The sequence below is a fragment of the Oryzias latipes genome, chromosome 3 (genome assembly GCF_053564925.1).
Source record: "Oryzias latipes strain Hd-rR chromosome 3, Olatipes_Hd-rR_3.1".
Classification (NCBI taxonomy): Eukaryota; Metazoa; Chordata; class Actinopteri; order Beloniformes; family Adrianichthyidae; genus Oryzias; species Oryzias latipes.
In genome coordinates this window covers 42,783,208-42,806,500 of record NC_136239.1, presented here as the reverse complement: position 1 = coordinate 42,806,500, position 23,293 = coordinate 42,783,208, and the positions used below count along the sequence as shown (strand labels likewise).

The following is a 23,293-nucleotide window of genomic DNA, read 5'->3' as shown; positions in this document are numbered from 1 at the left end:
TCATCTCAGACTGGTTTCTAGAACATGACAATGAGTTCTCTGGACTCAAACGGCCTCCACAGTCACCAGAACCCAATAAAGAACCTTTGGGATGTGGTGGAACGGGAGACCAGCATCATGGATGTTCAGCAGACAAATCTGCAGCAACTGATGCTGTCATGTCAGTATGGACCAAACTCTGAGGAATGTTTCCAGAACCTTGTTGAACCGATGCCACCAAGGATTAAGGCGGTACTGAAGGCTAAAGGGGTCCAACCCGGTACTAGCAAGGTTGACCTAATAAAGTGACCAGTGGGTGTACTTCTGCGTTTTTTTGGTCTGGGGTGGAAGAGGGTGGTAACTCCTGTAGCTCAAACTGTTTTTTTAGGTTTCGATCCCAGACAAGACCATGATTCTGTCCCTGGGAGAGGCGCCTAACCCCATTCTGGGTAGTGTCTGGAAAAGCTGTCGTTCTGGGATGTTTCTCGTGCAGACTCACAGTAACATGGTCAAAGCTGATGCTGCTGACATTGTTGTTGGGGCAGCTTTGCCACGAGTTGTTGAGCCTGAAGCCAAAGGCGCTGGTATGCCGTCCATCCAGGGCCACATAGTTTCTAAACGTACAGTTGTGAACATTGATTGGCCCGTCATAGATCTGCATGCCACGGATAGGAAAGTCCCTGCAGAGAACACAGATGAAGCAGTTAGCAAGACAGGAAGCTTTATTTGGAAAACTTTTCACCCACAGAAGAAGTCAAAGTGTGCGGTGTGCAAATTTGTTCTTTAACCCTTGTTCTATCCTAGGCACTTTAACGTTGGGAGTGGGGTCATCTAGACCCACTAGACAGTGCTCTGAACCTTTTTTCTTCAATGATTTGTGAACCTCACTGGTGTCCGAGGATTACATGAAATCTTTCCACCTTTATCATGGTAGGAATAACACGTCAATGCAAGGAGGGGGGGGGGGGGGGGGGGGGTCATAGGATAGCACAAGGGTTACTGTTCAAGAAGGAACTAGAAAAGCTAAAAACTGAGATATGACTAAATGCAAAGGTCACATTTAAACTTTTAGGTGTTTTTGGACCAAATAAAAAGCCATTAAAGAAAACCATTAAGATATTAAAACAGTAGAAGATAAAAAGGTATGTCAGTAGATAACAAAAGTAAAAGATAACACTAAAAGACAGAAATAATTAGCAGTAGAAGATGTCAGTAGATGACACTTGTTAGATTTATTTTCATTATTATCATTCCAACTGCTATTTTTAGAATTGCTTTCTGAACTCTGTTGACCTACACATTAAAGGCTGCTGCGTTAGGATTTTTATTTCTCTAACCCCATCTGGAGGAAGGAGGTGTCTGAGAAAGCAGAGGGAGTTTGGGATACAGACTGATAAGATCCAAACCGGGAACAGTGAACTAACCCTTCCATGTCTGTAGCAAGACGTTTAAACCAGTGTAGTGTTAATTACCGACTTTCCATCCATTAAATTCATTTTTCTTTTTTGTAATTCTTGATAGAAATGTACGGTGGCCCTGAAGTGCAAAGCATTCAACAAATCACTTGATACAAAATTATTTTTAAGATCACAACAACAATTAAAAAAAAAAATTTTAAAAAGCAGCATTACATTTTAGAAAACAAAACAAAATTTCAGAAACCAAAACTTGAAAAACAAAAATGACAAAAAAAAAAAACATTTCAGAAAACAAAATTAATTTCCAGGGAAAAAAAAGAAATATTACAAAATGAAAACATTTCAGAAAAAAAATTAATTTCCAGAAAACAAAATGAAATACAAAAAAATGAAAACATTTCAGAAAAAAAAATGAAATATTAAAAACTGAAAAACATTTCAGAACACAGAATGAATTTCCAGAAAACAAAACGAAATCTTCAAAAATGAAAAACATTTCCAAACCGGAAGAAGCAGCTACTATGGGACAACGCTGATTGGATGATGATTTTTGTCAATCATTTGAACTGAAAAGTATTTTAAATGAAGCGATGCCGGATTTTATCGTCCAAACAACAATGTACTATAATAATCCACGTATTTCCCATTTATATATCAAATAAAAAATGGAGCAAACTGTTAATGAACTTTAAAATGATTTTTTTAACATTTCGCCTGACACACGGTCACCCGGAAGTAGTTTGTGAGCACTTTTACTTTGAACGCTGTGCGCTGATGTCTACGGCTGCGAGGTTCACGCTGTCAATCATCTTTAGGTAAGAATCAATTCTGTGATCTTTTCTTTTGTCAGTCACATGTCTCTAAGGATGTTAATTTTAGGATGTTAAAGTGCTGCTTTGAAAAGATAATGGTTTTTTTTTATCTTGCGCATGCGCAAAAGGAACCCGATGAGACGAACCGTCTTCACATGATAGCCGTTCCCGTTTTTGGTGACAACATGAGAGAAAAAGCTCCGAGCCAGCCTGATTCTGTGATTTATACAGTAATTACAGTAATTATATGGCATCAGTGTTGCTAAAAATCGACTTTAAGACTGAAATCAGTAAACAAGTTCTTATGGGAAATAATATTAAAGTGCATTGTATATTTTTGAATCATTCATATACACATATACTGAAACTTAAAATGAACTTTGAAGTTTATAAAATACTTAATTGAATTAACATGTGATATTTCTGCAGGTGAAGTTTCTCAAAGCGAAGTTCCAGAAAGGTTTGTGCTGCAGAAGAACAGATGGCAGCTCTACATGGGAATACAAGAAGACTAAAGTCATTCATATCATTGTGCAGTGTACAGGCAAGTCACCATGATTTATGTGAAATGTAATCAATAAATATTATTTAACCTTAATATCTAATTTTTTTTTTAAATTGCAGGTCCTTTAAAAAAAGTCTTTAACCTGCTGCATAAGCCTGATTAGTTGTAAATGATGCAGTGGGGAGTGAAAAACGAAGCACAATTCCTGGCTTTAGCGTCGGGCTGATGATCTGGAAATCACATCTGAGGAATCGCATCAAACACTTGTACAACTCCAAACAACTTAATGTTCCTTTAAGCAAAACTCCAGTTTAAAATGTTCATATTAGGCTTGCTTCATTTAGGAGTTTTTCCATGTTTACCATTTTAGGTTTTAAAGCTTTATTAACAAAGTTGATGTTTGATTTTCAAAGCTGTTGTTTAGAAATGTTTTTTTGTCAATGAAAAAACTGAATGCTGATGTGAGGATTGTAATAATGGATATGAAAATAAACAAATTTGTTTCATAGCAATGCAGTATATTTATTGAAAACTTAACATGAATATGTTATTCAATAACAGAAACAAAGAAACAGTTGTGGATTTTCCTTTATGGGCTTCTTCATGCAGTCAATCAAATGTTACGTTTACATTCAGCATTTACTCAGCGGACCTGTCAGTCACATTTATTAGAGGAAAAAATGCATCTGGGAAAAGTCTGTTTGTGCTTAACAACTATATCAAAAAGAGTCATGTCAGGGAAGGTTTGTCCACATTGCTGCTCAGCATCACATCCAGAGGAAGATGCACAGGTAAGAGACCCCAGTTCCTGCTCGTACATGCTTGCAGCTTCCTCTGCACTGGACTCCAGCTCCACTGAAATCCCTGACAGAAAAACATCAGCTGCCGTTCATCTTTCATTCAGGAAAAAGTTGAGTTCATCAAAATGAGGAGAAAATGGGTTAAACCAGAAATTCATTAGGGAGGGGTCAAAACACCAAACTCAGAATAAAATACATTATTTCAGTCTTATAAAAATACATTCTAAAACAATTTGGTATTCCTCCTCTGCCTGAAAGACTAAAACGTTTTTTTTAAAGATTTATTTTACACTACAGACTTTGCCACCGTTAGTTACACACCTGTACATGTCTGAGGATGTGCACATCCAGTCATTTACTGTCATGTTTCTGTGCACTGACACACTCTAAAGTCACAGATCTTAATAGTGTGAATAAGAAGCATTCATAAATGTTATTCTGAGACACAAACTGCTGCAGTTTACCTGACAGCTTTGCTTATTTATGCTGCTGGTACACCTGTCTGAGAATCCTGCCCACGTGACCCCCCCTCTCCAGCTGATGAGGTAACCTGTCATTAACGTATGACTGAAGGATCTTGGATCTGTCTGTAAACACCCACCTAGAAATCACGTTTAACGCTACATTTATTAGATCAAACAAATGTGCCTCCATACCTTATCTGTGGATGGCGGGACTGCATTTCCTGATGTGCGCCGTCTTTAACACCCGTTTCTTCGCAGCTGCTGCTTTAGACAGAATCCTCTCACGACATTTTGAAACATTTGTAAACCTGGTTGGTGTTGATATTTCTGCGTGCGTTCTGTCATCACATCCACTAAATATTCAAAGATTAACGTTTATGTTAACGTGTTACCGTCCCTTTCTTTGTTTACCTGCAGAACGGACGTCATCCACACAAACTACTTCCGGGTGACCGTTCTGCTTCAGACGAAATATTCAAAAAAGAATTTAAACCTTCATTATCTGTTTGCTGCATTTTTGATTTAATATGTAAATGGGAAATACGGGAATTATCATGGTACATTGTTGTTTGGACGATAAAATCCGTCATCGCTTCATTTAAAATACTTTTCAGTTCAAATGATTGACAAACATCATCATCCAATCAGCGTTGTCCCATAGTAGCTGCTTCTTCCGGTTTGGAAATGTTTTTCATTTTTGAAGATTTCATTTTTTTTCTGAAATGTTTTTCATTTTTTAATATTTCATTTTGTTTTTCTGAAATGTTTTCATTTTTTTGTATTTCATTTTGTTTTCTGGAAATTAATTTCTTTTCTGAAATGTTTTCATTTTGTAATATTTCTTTTTTTCCCTGGAAATTAATTTTGTTTTCTGAAATCTTTTTTTCTGTTTTTTTCTTTTTTCTTTTTTCTGTTTTGGTTTCTGAAATTTTGTCTTGTTTTCTAAAATGTAATACTGCTTTTTAAATTGTTGCTGTGATCTTAAAAATGTTTTTGTATCGAGTGATTTGTTGAATGGTTTGCACTTCAGGGCCACCGTAGAAATTGGAGGTCGGACAGGCATCCGCAGAGCTGTTGGACGGTCGGTCGTCTGTTTCCAGCTCTGCTTGTGAGAAATACTTAAGAGTACTGAGAAGTACTGGGTTCCTGTCTGTCTTGTGTTTCTGAATGTTTTCAGAAACACACACAGCAGTCAGATGCCTCCAGTTGAAAGTCTGTTATAACACTTGGTTTCAGACGAACTTCCAGCAGTTTTTTAAGATGGGGGGGTTTCCAGAATGGAACCACAGCACTCACACGCCCCGCGGCAGCGTTCTGCTGGAATGGTCCACTCCTCCTGGACCCCAGGCGCCATTGTCTGAATCACACGTCCCACGGTTCCCACTTTCACCAACAAACAGGGAGTTCTGCACCAGCTGGTGTGAGCCGTCGTCGTCCGGAAATGTTCCTCCGCTGAAGACACAGAAGGAGGCGGGACTTCACCGCGACTCGCCATGCAAAAGTTCTAACAAGCATTTTTTTTCATTAGTTTTCTTAACCGTTTATTCCCTTTCGGGGTCACGGGGCTGCTGGAGCCTATCCCGGCCACTTGTGGGCGAAGGCAGGGGACAACCTGGACAGGTCGCCCGTCTGTCGCAGGGTAGAGTGTCCACAAACACACACCCATTCACTCTCACATTCACATTCACACCTATGGACAATTTAGAGTGACCAATTGACCTTTGAAGCATGTTTTTGGGCGGTGGGAGGAAGCCGGAGACCCCGGAGAAAACCCACGCATGCACGGGGAGAACATGCAAACTCCACACAGGAAGGTCCCCCATGATGAAGTTTTTCACGTCCCCCAGCCGGGACTTGAACCGGAGGCCTTCTTGCTGTGAGGCAAGAGCGCTAACCAGCGGCCACCGTGCATACCTCTCTCCTCTCTCTCCTCTCTCCTCAGCCCTCTATCAAGCGTCAGCATTATAAATACACTTTTCCATCCAGTTTTCCCATGTGACAGCAGGAGTTACAAACATCAGCTTCAAAGCTGTTCCTGTCATGGGTTGACGGTTCCCTTTTCTCCCTCTACTGTTTTTCTGTTCAGGGTGATGGCAGCGTTCTGACACACCTGTAACTCATCAACGCTTCGGTACGTAAGTCTGGCTCCGACACCGTCACCCTGCCAGTCCGTCAGCTTGTCTCTACTGGTATTGTGGTATTGAACCCCCTCCCCTCTGAGCTTTGTCCCCTGTTCTTAGCTTTAGATTCCTTGTTTTTTCTGCTCTACAGTCCAACCTGCACTCTGAAAAATCTGCTAACTTCCATCTTAGCTTCAATAACCTATTTTGTATGCAGAAGTTTGCAGAAGAAAAGGACATTTTACTTACCTGTAACAGGATACCCCCCCCCCATATAACAAGGACACAGGACCGTGTGTGTGCACGTGCCTGCAGACATTTTCAGCATCTCATTGAGTCAGGCGGTCGTTACCAAAAGCTTCAAATTGACTTCTCTGAGTCCAGAGTGTTAAACTGTTCTATGCATATGACCCCTGGAAGAACCTGGAAGAACCTGGAAGCACCAAGGTTATAATAGTTTCGGATTTTTTATTAGTTTTTATTTCGTTTTGAAGTTTTGTTTTTAAATTTATTTAGTTTTAATTAGTTTTTAGAGGCAGCTTTACTAGTTTTTATTAGTTTTTAGGGCCCGAGCACGGAGTGCAAGGACCCTATTGTAATTCGAATGTTTATTATTATTATTATTATTATTAGGGCCCGAGCACGGAGTGCAAGGACCCTATTGTATCTGTAAGAGTTATTATTATTATTATTATTATTATTAGGGCCCGAGCACGGAGTGCAAGGACCCTATTGTATCTGTTAGGTTTATTAGGGCCCGAGCACGGAGTGCAAGGACCCTATTGTATCTGTAAGAGTTATTAGGGCCCGAGCACGGAGTGCAAGGACCCTATTGTATCTGTAAGAGTTATTATTATTATTATTATTATTATTATTATTATTATTCTTTTTCTTCCGACGGAAGAATCGCCTTTTTGAGGCCTTTAACATACCCCAAAACTCACCAAATTTGGCACACACCTCAGGAGTCGCGAAAAATTTCGTATTTTAAAGGAGATTGGCATGGGCGCACAAAAATGGCTCGACAGCGCCACCTACAGTGACATTTGTCCCGAGCCCCCGCATATGCTTTAACATACAAGCTTGATTTTTTCAGGACATGTTCATCAGATGGAAACCTACAAAAAAGTCTCTTGGTACCAAGCTGTCAGTCGCACAGGAAGTCTGCTATATTGGTGTCAATATGTCATTTTTGCTCTATTTTGGACATTTGTAGGCCTCCTTCTAGAACGAACTCCTCCTAGAGATTTGTGAATAATTACTCCAAACTTTGGTTTTGTAAACTAAACACATGTCCGATCTTAAATTGCAAAGCTTTTAAGTTTTTATGGATGTTTGTGACCATGGCGGCGAAAAAATCTGGAAAAAGTGTAGCGCCACCTGCTGGCAAGATGAAATGACATGTTTTACTTGGAGCATCACTGCTCTGAGTAGGATGAGCCAACACACCTGAAAATGACGTCCACCTGTTGAAAAGCCATTGAAGTTTACTCTGACAAAAAACCATAACTTTCTAATCAGCGGTGTGGTCGTGACAGAGCGGCAAAGTTGGGCATCTTGCCATGCACACAAAAGTTGCTCTCACGTGCACATTCCTTGTCCAATCTCACTGAAATTCAATGGATATGATGAAACTTCCATTCTGAACCCATGGATATGACAATCTTGGACGAGCTCTATAGCGCCACCTAGTTATTGCATGAGGCACATTCTGCCCTGTATTTTCTCTTTGCTTTGTCCGATGTGCATGAAATTAAAACTGGAGATACTCAGAAGGGTCCTCCCTCATCATGTAAAGTTTCATGGGTGTACATCTGACGGTGCCTGCGTAACAGGAAGTGGTCGATTATGTGCACCCAAATAATAGAAATTTATTATAATTCAGCCATTTGTCTCAGGAAGCTGAGATTTCAGAATTAGTTCCCTTTAATAATCTCTAGCTTTGATATGTAACACTATAGGGTCTACGAGAAACTTCATACCTTTGTTTTTCCTATGCAATTTTGGACTGAACAAAGATTTTTAGCATAAATTCTGTTTAGGTTATCAGCACCAAGAATTCAACTTTCATAGGCATTTATGTGCTACTGCTTCCTAAAAAAATTCAGAATGATTGAAGTTACAGGTGAACTTTTAGACAACATTTCATCCAAAAAGGTCCGAAAACGTCTTTTTAGGCAAAACTGCAAACACCTATTTTTTTGCATAACTTATCTTTCAAATATCAGCACAAAAAAATTAAAAACGGTAGGATCTGTGTTTGCTGCCTTCCATATTTTTTTCAGACTTAAAAGTGTAACAGATGATTTATAAAAAATCCTTTTTCATCCAAAAACCTGTGTTAAATCTGTCTAGACTCCAAACAAACATTTTTTTATGGTAACTTATGTTTCAACAATCGACACCAATTTTCACACACCTATAGCTGAACATGTCCCATAGCTCCCTGAATATTTTCATAGATATAAAATGAACTGGTCATTCTAACATCTGGCATTCTAACATCTAACATCTTACATGTCAAAGCCTCTCTCAGCCTGGCTCTGCTGAAGGAGTCGTGTTACAACCCCGCCCCCTCCTGCTGGGACCCCTGCTATGTAAATTAGCAAGCAGTGAACAGAGAGATGAGAAGTAAGAATGGCCATTACTCAGGCATGCATAATCCAAAGACAGCCAGTTAAACACTGAAAGACATATTTTTTCGGTATGTCTTTCATACATCTTTAGTATTAAAAACTCTCCAAGATGAATGTGCCTGACTCCACCTGCAGGTGGATCACAGACTTCCTGACGGACAGACAGCAGTATGTGAGGCTGGGGAAGCTCGTCTCAGATACTCGGACCACAAGCACCGGATCCCCCCAGGGCTGTGTCCTTTCACCCCTGTTACTCTCCCTGTACACAAACAGCTGCACAGCTGGTCACCTGTCTGTCAAACTCCTGAAGTTTGCTGACGACACCACACTCATCGGCCTCATCTCTGACGGAGATGAGTCGGCCTACAGGAGTTAAATAGCCAGGCTGGTGTCATAGTGCAGCGCTAACAACCTGGAGCTTAATGCTCTGAAGACAGTGGAGATGACAGTGGACTTCAGGAAGGCCCCAGCCCCCCTCCCCCCTGTCATCCTCTGTGACTCCCCGGTGACCTCTGTGGAGTCCTTCTGCTTCCTGGGAACCATCATCAGCCAGGACCTCAAGTGGGAGCAGAACATCAGCTCCATCACTAAGAAGGTCCAGCAGAGGATGTACTTCCTGAGGCAGCTGAAGAAGTTTCACCTCCCTGAAAAGATGCTGGTAGACTTTTACACCGCCATCATCGAATCCACCCTCACGTCCTCCATCACAGTCTGGTTCGCTGCGGCCACGGCCAGAGACAAGGCCAAGCTGCAACGCGTCATCCACTCAGCAGAGAAGGTGATCGGCTGCCACCTCCCGTCTCTCCAGGAGCTGCACATCTCCAGGACCTGGAGGCGGGCAGCCAGGATTGTAGCCAACCCCTCTCATCCAGGACATAATCTCTTTCGGCCCCTCCCTTCTGGCAAGAGGCTCCGGTCCATCAGGACCAGGACCTCGCGCCACAAGAACAGCTTCTTCCCCACTGCAGCCAGCCTGCTGAACAGTACCCCAACTCCCCCAGGTGACCCCCCCTCCACCCCCCGCCCACCAAAGGACTGTCGGTGCCACTTACAGGCCCCACCATCCCAGCCCATCTGTGCTCCCACTTTAATTCACCTTACTCTACTGTATATAGTGTGTTGTTGTTGTTAACTTAATTTTTAACTTATTCTTAATTGCACTATACACCAAGTCAAATTCCTCGTTTTGTAAAGTGCGCTCTACTGAACCTGGCAATAAAACTTTTTCTGATTCCTGATTCTGATTCTGATTCTATTAATCATTGTTTTTTATTCATTCAAAATGCAATTAAATCAATATTTTATTTTTTTTCTTTTCCTTTTTCTTTTTTTTTTATCTCTTATATACTTTTTTATAATCAATGTTTGAACTTCTTTTCCTTTCTATTGTCATGGTTTCAGTTTGTTGTCTTTTTTTTCGCTTTAGTTCTTGTTCTGTCTTGTTTGGTTCTGTTTCCTGTTTTATTTTGAAAGGTTTCCTGTCTTGTCATGTTTCTTGAGTTTTACTTCCTTTGGTCCCCATCTGCCCTAATCGTGTTCACCTGTGTCTTGTCTGCCCTGTCTGTATATAAGTCTTGTCTCTGCCTTCGTCCTGTGCTGGTCCATTAACTTCTGCTCATGTTGATCACGTCTTCTTGTCTGGCGTCCATGTCCCTTGCCATGCCACAGTAAGTTTTTGTTTTCAGTTTTGTCATCCTGCTCTGCAGCGCTTTTTGTTAGTTAAATAAACCCACTTGCCCTGAACCCGTTTGCCTCCCGTCTCTGCGCCTGGGTCCTACCTGCTCTCGAGCCTCCCCCCCACACGACATCTATACATCCAATGAAATTAAACTACAAATCAACAAACACAACTGATAACAAATGTCTCTAAAAAATGATGTGTATATTTGCAGAACCTTAAAAACACCAAACAAATAACAAATGCTTCCCAAATAAAGCACAAAAAATGGAACACAAAATGTAAAACCCAAGTTAGAAATTGCAATTTGAAAAAGATACTTTTTTCAGCAGCTTTTCAAAATCAATCACCAATTCTACTCTTCTGTGGATGAAACAAAGAACTCCAGAACAATGAAGCCATTTCTCTAAGTCTCTCTCACCTTCAGTTTTAAACAAGGTCTGTGAAAATCCACCATACATTGGTCACATGAACTCAGAGACCTGCTAAAAGTGCACAATTGTAAAAGCTCTTTTATATAGACAACTGTTTGTTTGCTTAGAGCTCTAAATATAAAAAAAAATGCTTTTCTATCACCTAGACACAGATGGAGAACCATATCAACTGGATTAATAACAGGGTGGCATGTTTAGGTTTAAACTTACATCAATAGACAACAAGAAGCTGTCCATCACATTTTTGACCTAAACATGTAAACACATCCTTGGCTCTGCGGTTAGGAAATGGTATTTGGGAATCTCTTTATACCAGGAGCCAGCCTGGCCATTGGAACATCGCCACAGTGCCCATCCAGACTGGGACAGAAACGGGGTCCACTTCAGAGCCGTGAGCTGCTGTGTTTAACTCCAGCTGTCCCAGCAAGGGAGACAACTGCAGCAACATCCACTGACCAAGCTGACAAGCCTTGGCAGAAAAGATCCCCACAAGAAAAACACTGGCTAAGGCAGGCTGGTCAAAAAAAAATAGTTTTGCCATTGTCTTGCAGCTCACAGATCAAGTGGTTTAGTTTTCCAGTAATGTCAGTCAAGAATGCAAGTTCAGATTCACAATGTTCATATTCACCATATTCAACAGACATCTCCTCCAATAGCACCTTAAAAATCCTGTGCTGTTTTGCTTTGCAGCTGAGGTTGTTTTACGATTTTCAGAATAAGAGTCATTATATGTCCAGAGCCAATCACAGCCAATCACTCCTGACACATCGCAGATGTGTCAGGAGTTCTTCTCTTGTGGAAACCAAAAGCTATGCTGTACTGTTGCCGTCCACAGACTCATCACACTGGACGTTAACCACCTGCACTTTGCAAGATCCCGGTCCAGCTAATTGGCCAAGTTATCAGACATAGCTGACACTCATCTAGACATTGTAGTGGAAATTGAATGAGTTCTATTGTTCTCATCCTTAGGGACAGTGATAGCAATTATCATCATTGCTTGAATTTTTTTCATGCTATATGCAAAAGTCTTTGTCCCTTAAGGCAACAGATTACAGCCCCCCCCCCCCCCCCCCCCCCCCCAGGCTGCTGTCGTATTAACAATAGCTTGGAGCTCCAGAATGGACAAGAAAAAACGACGAGAATGGCTCGAGCAGGGCGTTGCTCACGGGGCGGTCGCTCGTGCCATGCGGTCGCACGTGCTCGGGCCCGCTAAATGCTACTTGTAGCTTTAATTATTATTCTTTTTCTTCCGCCGGAAGAATCGCATTTTTGAGGCCTTTAACATACCCCAAAACTCACCAAATTTGGCACACACATCAGGGGTCGCGAAAAATTTCGTATTTTATGAGAAATTGGCATGGGTGCGCAAAAATGGCTCGACAGCGCCACCTACACTGACTTTTGTCCCGACGCCCCGCATATGCTTTAACGTACAAGCTTGATTTTTTCAGGGCATGTTCATCAGATGGAAACCTACAAAAAAGTCTGTAGGTACCAAGCTGTCAGTCGCACAGGAAGTCTGCTATATTGATGTCAATATTCAATTCAATTCAATTCAATTTTATTTGTATAGCCCAAAATCACAACAACAGTCGTCTCGATGGGCTTCGAAGTAAAACATGAAATCAAAAGGATCACGAATACAAAGAGTTCAATAGAAAAATACTAAAATGAACTAACAAACTGACTAAGCTATACTGGCATCCCTGCCCTTAGACCCCCCTTCGCGGTAAGGAAAAACTCCCAAAAAAACCGGATTCCGGAAAAAACGAAGAAACCTCAGGGGTGCCCACATGAAGGAGGGATCCTCCCCCAGGACGGACAGGCGATTTACCAGAAATCTTAGAGAAGAATTAACTTATCTAAATCTACAACTACATATATAAAAGTCCAGCAGACGAGCTTCATCCAGCCGTGGTTGTGGGGACAGTCAAAGGCGCGAGTCGAGCCGGAGACAGGAACCACAGCCAGGTGTAGGAGCAGGAGCAGAGACGAGGTAAACGGTCAGGTACAGAGCAGAGACGAGCCAGAGATGAGCCAGAGGCAGGATCCACAGCCAGGTGTAGGAGCAGGAGCAAAGGCGAGGTAAACGGTCAGGAACTGGAGCACGGATGAGCCAACTGGAGTCTGGAAGCACTCCCACTCCCCAGGAGGGGAGAGGAAAAGAGGGACAATACATGAATCGCACTGCACCAAACAGAGGCATGGAGAACTAAATGATAAATTATGATCAAGAATAGAGGAGAGGAAGGGTAGAAGTAAAAAAGGAAAGAGGACAGAACCCCAGTGCACCATAGTTACCCCAGCTTCAACTTCTAGCAGCCTTTTAAAAGAAATAGTTATTATTAAGTTTAATTTAAACAAACTAACATTAAGTTAAATAATCTCTGAATACTAGCCAGTCTGACAATAAGCCTGTCCAAAGAGGAATGTTTTCAGTCTAGCTTTGAATGTAGAAACTGAGTCGGCCTCTCTTACATGAGCTGGGAGTTTATTCCATAAGACAGGGGCTTGGTGGCTAAACGCTCTACCTCCAACCGTACTTTTACTAATTCTAGGAACCACAAGCAGTCCTGCATTTTGCGAGCGAAGTGTTCTGATTGGTTGGTAAGGGACTATGAGGTCCTTAATATAGGACGGGGCCATTCCATGTAAGGCCTTATAGGTTAACAGGAGGATCTTGAACTTAATTCTAGAATCAACTGGGAGCCAATGGAGCGAAACTAACACAGGAGTGATGTGATCTCTTCTGCTGGTTCCAGCTAACAATCTAGCAGCTGCGTTCTGAACAAGCTGGAGACTTCTTAAGGAACTCTTAGGACACGCTGCTAACAAGGAGTTACAGTAATCCAGCCTCGACGTAACAAATGCATGGATGAGTTTTTCAGCATCACTCTTAGAAAGTATATTTCTGATCTTAGCAATATTTCGCAGGTGAAAAAAGGCAGTTCTACACGCCTGAGATATGTGAGCCTTAAATGATAAATCCTGGTCAAGTAAAACCCCAAGGTTTCTAACTGTGGAATTGGGGGCTATACTTATACCATCCAGGGAGACTATCTGAGCAGACAGAGCATCTCTGAGGTTTTTAGGACCAAGTATAATGACCTCAGTTTTTTCTGGGTTCAAGAGGAGGTAATTAATTGTCATCCAGGTCTTGATGTCACTGATGCAGGCGTTCAGTTTCTCTATCTGGTCATTCTGGTCAGGCTTCATGGATAAATACAACTGCATATCGTCGGCATAACAATGAAAATTAATGCTGTGTTTCCTGATTATGTTTCCTAGGGGTAACATATAAAGCGTAAACAGGATCGGTCCCAAGACTGAGCCCTGTGGGACTCCATAGTTGACTCGAGTGCACTGAGAGGAATGGCCATTTACATTAACGAACTGATACCTATCAGACAGATAGGATTTAAACCACTGGAGAGCAGATCCTCTGATCCCTATGTCCTGCTCTAATCTATGGAGTAAAATACCGTGGTCGATAGTGTCAAAGGCAGCACTGAGGTCCAACAGGACCAGAATAGAAAGTAGTCCCTTTTCTGAGGCCAATAACAAGTCATTAGAGACTCTAACTAGTGCAGTTTCCGTACTGTGGTGAGGTCTAAACCCCGACTGAAAGTCTTCAAAGTGGCTGTTGTCCTGTAGGTGGCAGTAAAGCTGCTTAACTACAACTCTTTCTAGGATTTTAGAAATAAAGGGCAGGTTTGATATCGGTCTATAGTTGGCCAAGATGCTAGGATCCAAACTGGGCTTTTTCAGAAGAGGTTTAACAACTGCATATTTAAAAGACTGTGGCACGTAACCCGTTTCCATAGAGGTATTTATCATTGTTAATATGGGATCATTAATTAGGGGAAAAGTTTCTTTAAAAAGTCTAGTGGGAATTGGGTCTAACAGACACGTTGAGGATTTGGAGGACGTAATAATTGATGTTATTTCCGCTTGATCCACAGCAGTGAAGCAGTCTAATGTTACAGAGGTTTCTATGGATGCCTCCATTTCTACCGCTTCAGCCTGTTCTGGGCTGATAGTAGGAATAACTTGATTTAACTTATGTCTAATATTTGAGATTTTACCATCGAAAAATGTAAGAAAATCATCAGAGCTGAGAGAAACAGGAACATGTGGTTCTACTGAGCTCTGACTGCGAGTTAATTTAGCTATAGTGCTAAAAAGAAATCTTGGATTGTTTCCATTCTCTGATATTAAGGTTGAATAGTACTGGCTTCTAGCTCTATGCAGGGCTTTTTTATAATTTAATAGGCTATGTTTCCAGATATCCAGAGACTGCTCTGAACCGGAGCGGCGCCATTCCCTTTCCAACTTACGGGTTTCTCGTTTAAGAGAACGAGTTTCAGCGTTAAACCACGGTGCTACTCGGTTTTGTCTGACGAACTTAGGTTTCAAGGGGGCAACAACATCGAGTGTACTCCTGAGGGCTTGTAAGGCATCATTAACAAAGTGGTCATTTATACTAGGACTGATACTATGGGAGCTGGTCTCAGAGTATTTTCTCAGAATATCACTAAGTACTGGCTGAACTGTGTGTTTAAACTCAGACACAGAACGGTCAGTTAAGGTTCTTCTAAGTTGTTTCTTATTCACTGGGGCAGAAGGATGTTCCAGTGTAAACTGGAAGGTAATCAGAAAGTGATCAGAAATGATGGGGTTAAGAGGAAGGACACTCAGCTGGCTGATCTCTATACCATGGGTTAGAACAAGGTCCAGGGTGTGCTTATGACAGTGAGTGGGTTCATTCACACTTTGGGTGAAACCAACATCATCTAATAAAGCTGCAAAAGCCGTTCCTAGACAGTCACTGGGGTCATCAACATGAATATTAAAATACCCTAATATTATAATTTGATCAGAATCTAAGACAATAGTCGATAGGAAGTCGGAAAACTCAGTTAAAAATTCTGAATATGGGCCGGGGGGGCGATAAATAATTATGAGTAAAACAGGTTTTCGAGTTTTCCTGTTTGGGTGACTTAAAGACAATATGATGCTTTCAAATGAATTATAAGCATTTTTAACTTTAGGGCTGAGAAGTAAGCTAGACTGTGATATTACTGCCAAACCACCTCCTTTCCCTGAAATCCTGGATTTCTGATAGTTAGCATAAGTGGGGGGGGTTGCTTCATTCAATCTAACATAGTCATCCTGATGGAGCCAAGTTTCTGTTAAGGCTAAAAGACTAAGATTGTTATCAGTAATTAACTCGTTGACTAAGAGGGACTTGGAGGAAATGGATCGAATGTTTAATAAACCGCATTTAATGACATAATTCTGCTTGTGAGAACTGCTGTCTGTCACTTTTAAGTTTCTATGACGCGCTCCTTTCATTTGTCTTTCAGCACATAAGCTAAAGCTCGGACCTGCTTGACTTTCCCTGCATGGGTTTTGCACCGGCACTAACCCTAAGGGAGGCTGAGAGGAGCGTTTTACACTGCTGCTCTGCGCCCGGGTCTCGTCTCTGGATTGTCAGGTTAACAGACTAAGGCTAGCAGAAATGTTTCTAGAAAGAAGAGCGGCACCGTCCCGAGTGGGATGGACGCCGTCTCTCCGCATGAGACCGGGCTTCCCCCAAAACGCGCTCCAGTTATCCACAAAACCAACGCCGTTTTCTGGGCACCATCTAGAAAGCCAGCGGTTAAATGATGAAAAGCGGCTGTACATTTCATCACTGACTAAGTTCGGCAGGGGACCAGAGAAAATTACAGTGTCGGACATCGTCTTAGCCAGTTTACACACCGAAGTTACGTTTAACTTAACCACCTCTGACTGTCTCCGTCGGGCATCATTACCGCCTGCGTGAATCACGACTCGACGGAACCTGGACTTACTCTGAGCTAACATCCTAAGGTTCCCCTCGATGTCACCAACTCTGGCCCCCGGATAACACCTGACTGTAGCCGCTGGGAGCTCCACGTTTCTAACTTCAGAAGAGCCTATAACCAGAGTTGAGTGTTCAGCGGGTGTGTCGCTGAGGGGGGAGAACCTATTACTAACGTGGAGTCTCGGGTGCTCTAAGTTTTTGCGTTTAGCACTATGTTTCCTCCCAACCGGTACAAACCCCTGACTGTCTCCCGGCTGTTGGGAGGGCGCTGGGGTGCTAGCTAAGTTAGCCCTGGTAGCGCGGCCCGCGCTACGAGTAACGACCTGGCTAGCCGGCTTAGCTTCCACTGTGCGGAGCCGCGCTTCTAACTGCTCCAGCCTGGCCTCCAAGTCTAACACAAGACTACACTTAACACACCTACCCCTATCTTCACTAAAGGAGGCAGGATCATCACTAAACATATGGCACATGGGGCAGGAGAGAGGAGGAGAGGCGGAAGGAGTGGTGGTGGCCATACTAGGTTCTAAGCTAAGGCTAGCGGTGTTTAAGTAAAGAGAAGTGGTTTATTTAGCAAAATGAGAAAAGTGAACAGCAAGCGGTTTAACAGTGGTGAATTCGCTAATAAAAGGTACTAGATGTGAATATTAACCCAGATAACCCTTAGAGTAAGCAATAGTAGTAAGGCTAATGCCAAACAAGAGGACAGCAGTCACACAACTAGCACTGGGAATAGCTCACCCGGAAATGACGTCACAGGAAAAACAAAAATATGTCATTTTTGCTCTATTTTGGACATTTGCAGGCCTCCTTCTAGAACGAACTCCTCCTAGAGATTTGTGAATAATGACTCCAAACTTTGGTTTTGTAAACTAAACACATGCCCGATGTTAAATTGCAAAGCTTTTAAGTTTTTACAGAAGTTTGTGACCGTGGCGGCGCGTAGAAATTCGACGTTGTTTCGAAAACACGCCATGAAAAGAAAAATGGCCATTACTCAGCCATGCATAATCCAATCTGATCCAAAATTGATATGCATGATTGTAGTCTGACTCTGAACACATCTGCAGTGAAAAAATCTGGAAAAAGTGTAGCGCCACCTGCTGGCAAGATGAAATGACATGTTTTACTTGGAGCATCACTGCTCCAAGTAGGATGAGCCAACACACCTGAAAATGACGTCCACCTGTTGAAAAGCCATTGAAGTTTACTCTGACAAAAAACCATAACTTTCTAATCAGCGGTGTGGTCGTGACAGAGCGGCAAAGTTGGGCGTCTCGCCACGCACACAAAAGTTGCTCTCACGTGCACATTCCTTGTCCAATCTCACTGAAATTCAATGGATATGATGAAACTTCCATTCTGAACCCATGGATATGACAATCTTGGACGAGCTCTATAGCGCCACCTAGTTATTGCATGAGGCACATTCTGCCCTGTATTTTCTCTTTGCTTTGTCCGATGTGCATGAAATTAAAACTGGAGATACTCAGAAGGGTCCTCCCTCATCATGTAAAGTTTCATGGGTGTACATCTGACGGTGCCTGCGTAACAGGAAGTGGTCGATTATGTGCACCCAAATAATAGAAATTTATTACAAATCATCCGTTTGTCTCAGGAAGCTGAGATTTCAGAATAAGATGCCTTTAATAATTTCTAGCTTTGATATGTAACACTATAGGGTCTACGAGAAACTTCATCACTTGATTTTTTTAATGAAATTTTGGACTGAACAAAGATTTTTAGCATAAATTCTGTTTAGGTTATCAGCACCAAGAATTCAACTTTCATAGGCATTTATGTGCTACTGCTTCCTAAAAAAATTCAGAATGATTGAAGTTACAGGTGAACTTTTAGACAGCATTTCATCCAAAAAGGTCCGAAAACGTCTTTTTAGGCAAAACTGCAAACACCTATTTTTTTGCATAACTTATCTTTCAAATATCAGCACAAAAAAATTAAAAACGGTAGGGATCTGTGTTTGCTGCCTTCCATATTTTTTTCAGACTTAAAAGTGTAACAGATGATTTATAAAAAATCCTTTTTCATCCAAAAACCTGTGTTAAATCTGTCTAGACTCCAAACAAACATTTTTTTATGGTAACTTATGTTTCAACAATCGACACCAATTTTCACAGACCTATAGCTGAACATGTCCCATAGCTCCCTGAATATTTTCATAGATATAAAATGAACTGGTCATTCTAACATCTAGCATTCTAACATCTAACATCTTACATGTCAAAGCCTCTCTCAGCCTGGCTCTGCTGAAGGAGTCGTGTTACAACCCCGCCCCCTCCTGCTGGGACCCCTGCTATGTAAATTAGCAAGCAGTGAACAGAGAGATGAGAAGTAAGAATGGCCATTACTCAGGCATGCATAATCCAAAGACAGCCAGTTAAACACTGAAAGACATATTTTTTTGGTATGTCTTTCATACATCTTTAGTATTAAAAACTCTCCAAGATGAATGTGCCTGACTCCACCTGCAGGTGGATCACAGACTTCCTGACGGACAGACAGCAGTATGTGAGGCTGGGGAAGCTCGTCTCAGATACTCGGACCACAAGCACCGGATCCCCCCAGGGCTGTGTCCTTTCACCCCTGTTACTCTCCCTGTACACAAACAGCTGCACAGCTGGTCACCTGTCTGTCAAACTCCTGAAGTTTGCTGACGACACCACACTCATCGGCCTCATCTCTGACGGAGATGAGTCGGCCTACAGGAGTTAAATAGCCAGGCTGGTGTCATAGTGCAGCGCTAACAACCTGGAGCTTAATGCTCTGAAGACAGTGGAGATGACAGTGGACTTCAGGAAGGCCCCAGCCCCCCTCCCCCCTGTCATCCTCTGTGACTCCCCGGTGACCTCTGTGGAGTCCTTCTGCTTCCTGGGAACCATCATCAGCCAGGACCTCAAGTGGGAGCAGAACATCAGCTCCATCACTAAGAAGGTCCAGCAGAGGATGTACTTCCTGAGGCAGCTGAAGAAGTTTCACCTCCCTGAAAAGATGCTGGTAGACTTTTACACCGCCATCATCGAATCCACCCTCACGTCCTCCATCACAGTCTGGTTCGCTGCGGCCACGGCCAGAGACAAGGCCAAGCTGCAACGCGTCATCCACTCAGCAGAGAAAGTGATCGGCTGCCACCTCCCGTCTCTCCAGGAGCTGCACATCTCCAGGACCTGGAGGCGGGCAGCCAGGATTGTAGCCAACCCCTCTCATCCAGGACATAATCTCTTTCGGCCCCTCCCTTCTGGCAAGAGGCTCCGGTCCATCAGGACCAGGACCTCGCGCCACAAGAACAGCTTCTTCCCCACTGCAGCCAGCCTGCTGAACAGAACCCCAACTCCCCCAGGTGACCCCCCTCCCCCCCCCCCCCCCCCCCGCCCACCAAAGGACTGTCGGTGCCACTTACAGGCCCCACCATCCCAGCCCATCTGTGCTCCCACTTTAATTCACCTTACTCTACTGTATATAGTGTGTTGTTGTTGTTAACTTAATTTTTAACTTATTCTTAATTGCACTATACACCAAGTCAAATTCCTCGTTTTGTAAAGTGCGCTCTACTGAACCTGGCAATAAAACTTTTTCTGATTTCTGATTCTGATTCTGATTCTATTAATCATTGTTTTTTATTCATTCAAAATGCAATTAAATCAATATTTTATCTTTTTTCTTTTTTTTTTATCTCTTATATCCTTTTTTATAATCAATGTTTGAACTTCTTTTCCTTTCTATTGTCATGGTTTCAGTTTGTTGTCTTGTTTTTCGCTTTAGTTCTTGTTCTGTCTTGTTTGGTTCTGTTTCCTGTTTTATTTTGAAAGGTTTCCTGTCTTGTCATGTTTCTTGAGTTTTACTTCCTTTGGTCCCCATCTGCCCTAATCGTGTTCACCTGTGTCTTGTCTGCCCTGTCTGTATATAAGTCTTGTCTCTGCCTTCGTCCTGTGCTGGTCCATTAACTTCTGCTCATGTTGATCACGTCTTCTTGTCTGGCGTCCATGTCCCTTGCCATGCCACAGTAAGTTTTTGTTTTCAGTTTTGTCATCCTGCTCTGCAGCGCTTTTTGTTAGTTAAATAAACCCACTTGCCCTGAACCCGTTTGCCTCCCGTCTCTGCGCCTGGGTCCTACCTGCTCTCGAGCCTCCCCCCCACACGACATCTATACATCCAATGAAATTAAACTACATATCAACAAACACAACTGATAACAAATGTCTCTAAAAAATGATGTGTATATTTGCAGAACCTTAAAAACACCAAACAAATAACAAATGCTTCCCAATTAAAGCACAAAAAATGGAACACAAAATGTAAAACCCAAGCTAGAAATTGCAATTTGAAAAAGATACTTTTTTCAGCAGCTTTTCAAAATCAATCACCAATTCTACTCTTCTGTGGATGAAACAAAGAACTCCAGAACAATGAAGCCATTTCTCTAAGTCTCTCTCACCTTCAGTTTTAAACAAGGTCTGTGAAAATCCACCATACATTGGTCACATGAACTCAGAGACCTGCTAAAAGTGCACAATTGTAAAAGCTCTTTTATATAGACAACTGTTTGTTTGCTTAGAGCTCTAAATATAAAAAAAAATGCTTTTCTATCACCTAGACACAGATGGAGAACCATATCAACTGGATTAATAACAGGGTGGCATGTTTAGACAACATGAAGCTGTCCATCACATTTTTGACCTAAACATGTAAACACATCCTTGGCTCTGCGGTTAGGAAATGGTATTTGGGAATCTCTTTATACCAGGAGCCAGCCTGGCCATTGGAACATCGCCACAGTGCCCATCCAGACTGGGACAGCAACGGGGTCCACTTCAGAGCCGTGAGCTGCTGTGTTTAACTCCAGCTGTCCCAGCAAGGGAGACAACTGCAGCAACATCCACTGACCAAGCTGACAAGCCCTGGCAGAAAAGATCCCCACAAGAAAAACACTGGCTCAGGCAGGCTGGTCAAAAAAAAATAGTTTTGCCAATGTCTTGCAGCTCGCAGATCAAGTGGTTTAGTTTTCCAGTAATGTCAGTCAAGAATGCAAGTTCAGATTCACAATGTTCATATTCACCATATTCAACAGACATCTCCTCCAATAGCACCTTAAAAATCCTGTGCTGTTTTGCTTTGCAGCTGAGGTTGTTTACGATTTTCAGAATAAGAGTCATTATATGTCCAGAGCCAATCACTTCTGCACATAAGGCCTGCTGGTGAATGACGCAGCAGTAATGCAGACATTTTGGAAAGTCTGGGTCAGCTTTACAGTGAGTGATGAAACCTGTTTGTCTATTGATCATAGCAGGAGTCCCATCTGCAGTCACTGCTACCAGCTTTTCTAATTGTACCTTTTTCTGCACAAAAACTCCTTCACCGTGTTATACATTTCAACTCCTCTTGTAGTTGTCTGTTAGGGCAGATGTGTCAGGAGTTCTTCTCTTGTGGAAACCAAAAGCTATGCTGTACTGTCGCCGTCCACAGACTCATCACACTGGACGTTAACCACCTGCACTTTGCAAGATCCCGGTCCAGCTAATTGGCCAAGTTATCAGAAATAGCTGACACTCATCTAGACATTGTAGTGGAAATTGAATGAGTTCTATTGTTCTCATCCTTAGGGACAGTGATAGCAATTATCATCATTGCTTGAATTTTTTTCATGCTATATGCAAAAGTTTTGTCCCTTAAGGCAACAGATTACAGCCCCCCCCCCCCCCCCCCCCCCCCCCAGGCTGCTGTCGTATTAACAATAGCTTGGAGCTCTTGGAGCTCCAGAATGGTCAAGAAAAAATGACGAGAATGGCTCGAGCAGGGCGTTGCTCACGGGGCGGTCGCTCATGCCATGCGGTCGCACGTGCTCGGGCCCGCTAAATGCTACTTGTAGCTTTAATTATTATTATTCTTTTTCTTCCGACGGAAGAATCGCCTTTTTGAGGCCTTTAACATACCCCAAAACTCACCAAATTTGGCACACACCTCAGGAGTCGCGAAAAATTTCGTATTTTACAGGAGATTGGCATGGGCGCACAAAAATGGCTTGACAGCGCCACCTACAGTGACATTTGTCCCGAGCCCCCGGATATGCTTTAACATACAAGCTTGATTTTTTCAGGACATGTTCATCAGATGGAAACCTACAAAAAAGTCTCTTGGTACCAAGCTGTCAGTCGCACAGGAAGTCTGCTATATTGGTGTCAATATGTCATTTTTGCTCTATTTTGGACATTTGTAGGCCTCCTTCTAGAACGAACTCCTCCTAGAGATTTGTGAATAATGACTCCAAACTTTGGTTTTGTAAACTAAACACATGTCCGATCTTAAATTGCAAAGCTTTTAAGTTTTTATGGATGTTTGTGACCATGGGGGCGCGTCAAAATTGGAGGTCGTTTCGAAAACACGCCATGAAAAGAAAAATGGCCATTACTCAGCCATGAATAATCCAATCTGATCCAAAATTGATATGCATGATTGTAGTCTGACTCTGAACACATCTGCAGTGAAAAAATCTGGAAAAAGTGTAGCGCCACCTGCTGGCAAGATGAAATGACATGTTTTACTTGGAGCATCACTGCTCTGAGTAGGATGAGCCGACACACCTG

At 42.4% G+C, this 23,293-nt stretch overlaps 1 protein-coding gene and 1 long non-coding RNA gene across 7 annotated transcripts in view; one reads left to right on the top strand and one right to left on the bottom strand.

Annotated features, from left to right (window-relative positions):
* cemip (cell migration inducing hyaluronidase 1) overlaps positions 1-23,293 on the bottom strand; it is an 83,769-nt gene that overhangs the window by 16,415 nt on the left and 44,061 nt on the right. For 4 of the 6 annotated variants that reach the window (XR_013654982.1, XM_078944824.1, XM_078944826.1 and 1 more), the window contains exons 20-21: positions 5,275-5,430; positions 479-659 (exon numbers count right to left, since the gene is read on the bottom strand). Coding sequence is in view for 5 of the 6 variants with exons in the window: in XM_078944824.1 (XP_078800950.1) it covers positions 479-659; positions 5,275-5,430 (337 nt within the window). In the remaining variant the exon portion in view is untranslated. The remainder of the gene's footprint in view (positions 1-478; positions 660-5,274; positions 5,431-23,293) is intronic. The other 2 variants (XM_078944825.1, XM_078944828.1) reach the window with 1 other exon arrangement.
* LOC144991075 (uncharacterized) lies at positions 2,094-3,226 on the top strand. The gene is made up of 3 exons (XR_013654983.1): positions 2,094-2,212; positions 2,639-2,753; positions 2,834-3,226. It is a non-coding gene; the product is annotated as an uncharacterized LOC144991075 (long non-coding RNA).